Raw genomic sequence first — 5742 nt, forward strand, 5'->3', positions numbered from 1 at the left:
CACACTAAAAGCACTCACAAATTATTAGTATTTATTTATCTACTGATTTTATTCCCAAAAATATTCCATTAATTAAATTTCAATCACATGGATTTCTCACTCAGAAAATCCTTCAAATCCCACAACTTGTTCCAAGGGGAAGAGGGACTGGATTGCTTGACGTTGATGACAACTTCATGTGAAGGAATTTAGAGTTGGGCTTTGAGTTATTTGGTTACAAGGTTTTATTATACACTTACACATGTAGGAAATTGCAGACTACAAACATAAATTGTTGACTGTGTTTGATTGTTCTGGTACAGCTGTTTAAGAAAAGGAACAGGTTCTATTGTAAAAACTTTTTACATAAATAAAAATTATGTCACAAACGCTTTTTTGACGTTGTAACAAAGAAATAAGAGATTAAGGAAACCACAAACATGGTTATTAGCAACATGATCTTGCCAATTTTTGAATGGATCGGGCTAATACCCATGTACAATGACAATAATAATGATACACATGAGAGTTACAAAACAGAGATGAACAATGGCAATTAAGATCATAAAATGTGAAATTTATTGATAAAAACCTTAAATGATTTGATAAGAATACATGCACTGAACCAAAAGAAAACTTAGAAATCTTAATACCCTGTATAACCACCCACACCCCCAAACAATATTAGGTGTTGAAAATCAGCTGCACCTGTTATTCCTTCATCAAGAACTTCATAATATGGTATGATGTCAGAAAGTTTTTCGGTATCAACAGCGTTCACAACATAATCAGTCTCATTAATTGTTTTAATTTGCTTGCAATATGCATCATATTTGATGTCGTGTTGTAAGTTTCTATCAGAGCCCATGGGAGGGCTAGGCACATCTGGAGGACTAAAAACCTCTCCTCCCCATTCAACGTAATTAGCACCGTCTCCTAAAGCAGTGAATACATTTTTTGGCCAAAATCCGATTACAGTTTCATCTTGACCAAATTTTAGAAACCAGTTTCCATTGCTAGAATCCTATCATTCAAGAGAAAAAACACAAACACAGGAAGTAAGAACTAATTTTGAGTAATGCTACAGACATAAACTATTTTACAACATTTTTACAAACTACTGATGTGGCAAATTCTTATTAGTTCTAATATGGGCCCATCATTAATATCACATTTTTACTTACAATGACTATTTGGAAAATGCTAAAGCCACATCAATAGTTTGTAAAAATGTTGTAAAATAGTTTGTTTCTGTAGCATTACTTTTTAATTTTTATGGAGATTAGGTGTCTTGCATTTAACTCCAATCTTTATTTAGAAACTCTCACCATGACATAAATAGTTATATTATTTACGTAAATAACTGGGTTATAGTTCCCATTGATATTGATATATCTTTGGTGTCTTTGTATCCCCTTATAAGAAGTGATGCAACTTCCTATAAAATTTGTAGTGACTATCTAGAGTACTCATGAAACTGAGATTAGGTAGAAGGTCGAAATCTGTCAACTAAAAAGCTCACGTGAACACCTTGATTGTTATGTATGAGCAATTATTCTTTATTTCTGTAAATAGTCACAATTCAAGTCTAAGACCATTATATACACACAGACATTAAATTTAGTTGTTTTACCATTTTGTATGCATGTACACATTAAATTTAGTTTTTCTTGTCATTTGTATTTTGCTTCATATTCCTGTAAAAATAAACATATTTTTTATGGAAAAAATAAACACATTATTATCCTTCTAAGAAGAAATATCGCGTTGGCACATTTTAATATTAATTTCAAATAAATTGTTAAATTCTCATTATAATGAAATTTATTTGTTGTGAACTTTTTGGTAAATAAAAAGATGTAAGTTTTAATTTTTATGGAGAGTTAGTGTCTTGCATTTAACTCCAATCTTTATCTTAGAAACTCTCACAATGTTATCTCATCCCCCTTCCCCTATATATGAGTGTGTGTGTGTGTGTGTGTGTTTCTCAAAAAAAAAAAAAAAACTCTCACAATAACATAAACATTTATATTATTTATGTGAATAAATGGGGTATAATTCCCATTAGTATTGATATATCTTTGGTGTCTTTGTAGCCCCCTTATAGGAAGTGGTGCCGCTTCCTCTGAAATTTGGAGTGATTATCTAGAGCAATCATGAAACTAAGATTAGATACAAGGCCGAAACCTACCAATTTAAAAGGCTCATGTTAACACCTTGATTGTTATGTGTGAGCAATTATTCTTTATTTTCCTAAGTTGTCATAGTTCAAGTCTGAAACCATTATATACACACACACATTAAATTTAGTTGTCCTATCATTTGTATACATGCACACATTAAATTTTGTTGTTCTATCATTTGTATTTCACTTCATAATCCTATAAAAATAACATTTTATCATTCTCCTATGAAAGAAATGTCATGTTGGCACATTTAAATATTAATTATAAATAATTTTTTTTAAGAAACAATTATAAAGAAATTTTTAAATTCTCATTATAATGAAATTTATTTGTTGTGAATTTTGTGGTAAATAAAAAGGTATAAGTTTTAATTTTTATGGACATTTGGTGTCTTGCATTTAACTCCAATCTTTATTTAGAAACTCTCACCGTGAGACAAATAGGTATATTATTTATGTGAATAAATAGGTTATAATTCCCATTAGTATTGACATATCTTTGGTGTCTTTGTAGCCCACTTATAGGAAGTGGTGCCAATTCTTATAAAATTTGGAGTGATTATCTAGAGCACTCATGAAACCAAGATTCGGCACAAGGCCGAAACCTGCCAACTTAAAAGGTTCATGTTAACACCTTGATTGTTATGTGTGAGCGGTTATTCTTTATTTCCCTAAGTAACCACAATTCAAGTCTAAGAACATTATATACACACACACATTAAATTTAGTCGCTCTGTCATGTGTATACATGCACACATTAAATTTAGTTGTTATGTCTTTTACATTTCACTTCATATTCCTATAAAAATAAACATTTATTATCCTTCTATGAAAGAAATATCACGTTGGCACATTTTAATATTAATTATAAAAAATTAACCATTTATACTTTCTCTCTCTCTCTCTCTCTCTTCCCCCCCCCCCCCCTATTAGATATTTAACTTTGACAATAAATCAATTGAACTGTAATCTTCAAATGAAGTGCACAACTTTTAAGTAATTTTCTTTCCTTGAAGATGCTATTGAAAACTGAAAAGTGAACTAATGTTGCAGAGGGAAAAAAATGAAATAGTTTTCGTAAGGAAAGAAAAACATAGAAACCCAAAACCAGATTAACAAAAATTAAACCTAAGAAAACCCAAAATCTGCACCAAACAAAATTACCAAAACCCACAAAAAATTAAACTTAAATATCGAAAATATTTAAGTTTAATTTTTTGTGGTATAAACCCTATGTTACAATTATCCATAATCAATTAACCATAACATGAGTATATATATGAGGATAAACCTTAGACTACTAGTACAAGTAGGAGACTTGGCTTACATAGATAAGTGTGAACTTAGGCCTACACTATGGGCTAATATATCTTTAATAAAGTATATGGTTGGGAAGAACTAAATCCTCACTCAAAATATATGTAAAAAGTAGTTAATTTCTCTCTCTCTCTCTCTCTCTCTCTCTCTCTCTCTCTCTCTCTCATTTTGCTTTATTTTTTGGTGTGGATACAAGTACATCTTCTTGTTACACGCACACAATTTGTTTGATCAAATAGCTAAAAAGCCCATTTGGATTGAGTATCACTTATAACTCAAATCTCATAACTTAAATTCAATTCCCATAACTCATTTCTCTAACTTTATTTTTTCACTTACTTCAGAATTAACTTGTTTGGTTTAATTTCTTGGTGCACATCTCTTCTTTGTAACTCAAATTTTTGTATAAAGTGGTGGGGCCTATTGAAACCCATAACTCAAAACTCAAAAACATCCAAATTGTGTTTTCAGTTTCCATGACTTAAACTCAAATTTTTGAGATTTGATTTATGGAAACTTAACTCAAAAATCAGTCTAAACAAGTTGAGTTTTGGTAGGCCCCACAATTTTTGAGTTTTAAGTGATGAAAATTGGGAGGAAATTTGCAATTTAACACGATTCTTGAAGTATTTTCTATAGTATTCTCGTTTTTAAAACTATTTTGTAAACTAGCATTTCGAGTTTGGTTGAAAAGACTCAACCTTTTAAGTTTTGAGTTCCAGTGGTGGCATGTAATGGATGTGGAACAATTTATCCATGTGGAACCCAAGTAGGAGAAACTCGAGTTCCATATAAGTAGATCCGGATTTGAAGAAGAAGAAGAAGAACGCTGGAACTTGAGTCCTTATTCCACATTAGCTTACCACTACTTGCAACTCGAGTATTAGAGACTCAAGCTCTACATTCAACTCAAGTCTTAGAGTCTCGATGTGCTAATTTGCTAAGTAGTTTTGCAAACTATACAATTAATTAAAATATTCCAAAAATAATGTTAAATGCAAAAATATCCGCGAAAACTATCAAAGATTTGGTAAAACTGGTTTCATTGAATTAACTCACAACTGATTACATGGTTTGTAAATTGAACGAGTCTCTATATGGACTTCAGCAAGCCTCGAGACAATGGTTTGCTAAGTTCTCCAACACTTTGGTACAATTGTGGTTTATTCAATCTAAATTAGACTACTCTCTTTTTACAAGACAGCAAGGACATTCATTCTTGATTCTTTTAGTTTATGTGGATGATGTCTTAATAGCTAGTAATGATAAAGGAGAGTTAGATCAGTTTAAGTTGTTGCTAGATCAAAGGTTTAAGCTCAAGGACTTAGGTGAACGCTTTCTTGGATTAGAAGTTGCTAGATCAGATCAGGGGATAACACTTGGTCAAAGAAAGTACACTCTTGAATTCTTGAATGATGCTGGCCTACTTGGTTGCAAACCTGTTAAGATACATAAGTTGAGTCAGTATATGGCTAAACCAAGAAAGTCTCATCTGGATGCACTGCATAGAATTCTGCGGTACTTGAAAAATGAACCAGGGAAAGGGCTTCTGTTTTCTTCCAATACTGAAATTCATGTCAAAGGCTTTGTTGATTCTAACTGGGCATCAAGCTCTGATACCATATCAAAGATATTGAACACACGTGCTACACTAATCGTAATTAACATACACGCGTGTAAAAACTAATAACAAAAACAATAACAGAGTCAACTACAAGTCGTATAGGTATTTGTCTAACGACAGCTACTGTCGTTTTGTCTCTGGTATAGAAATACTGCTGCTCTTCGTCTCTGGTATAGAAGCACTGCTGCTCTTGTCACCTCTCTAATTTCTTCTTATCTTGATAAAAACTGAGTTATATATTAATCCAAACACGTGTTTTGGGAGAACGTTTTTGACACCGACCAGGTTGACAAATGTGAGGTTTCAAAGGAATTCAGCTGGGTGTGATGAATAGGAGCAGTATAAATACATTAAGGTTTTCTGAGATACAATGTGAGCTTGAGGTGACCCATGATAGGGGCGGTGGTGGATCCGCTAGTGATTGTTAACCCATCACTAGTTTCGGAATGGGATAAAAAAAAAGTTTAGCAAATTCTTAGCTTAGGTGTCTCTTTTGAGGAGAAAGCTATGAAGTTACTCCCAGATATTGAACATAGATGGAGAAACAAAGCTGGCCTGACACTCGGCTTTTAAAGAAATCAGAGAAAGAGAACCACAAAATCTGGCTGTTTCCATTTCTGTTTCTGTGAATTACCCC

The 5742-nt window shown here is 32.3% G+C and overlaps 1 protein-coding gene across 1 annotated transcript; it reads right to left on the minus strand.

Annotated features, from left to right (window-relative positions):
* Positions 1-625: 625 nt before the first annotated feature.
* On the minus strand, positions 626-2790 carry LOC142613477 (uncharacterized). The gene is made up of 2 exons (XM_075785841.1): positions 2770-2790; positions 626-1003 (listed from the first exon to the last, which is right to left on the minus strand). The coding sequence occupies exons 1-2, from the start codon at positions 2788-2790 to the stop codon at positions 626-628; spliced, it is 399 nt and encodes a 132-aa protein (XP_075641956.1).
* Positions 2791-5742: the final 2952 nt, after the last annotated feature.

Source organism: Castanea sativa, chromosome 10, assembly GCF_040712315.1.
Source record: "Castanea sativa cultivar Marrone di Chiusa Pesio chromosome 10, ASM4071231v1".
NCBI lineage: Eukaryota > Viridiplantae > Streptophyta > Magnoliopsida > Fagales > Fagaceae > Castanea > Castanea sativa.

What these genes read in the sequence shown, in the direction of transcription:
- LOC142613477 (XM_075785841.1), bottom strand. Translation starts at nt 2,790, where the DNA reads ATGAACCTTTTAAGTTGGCAG. An exon ending in TGAACCTTTTAAGTTGGCAG is followed by an intron (nt 1,004 to 2,769) that starts GTTTCGGCCTTG and finishes CTTGAATGATAG; the next exon opens with GATTCTAGCAATGGAAACTG.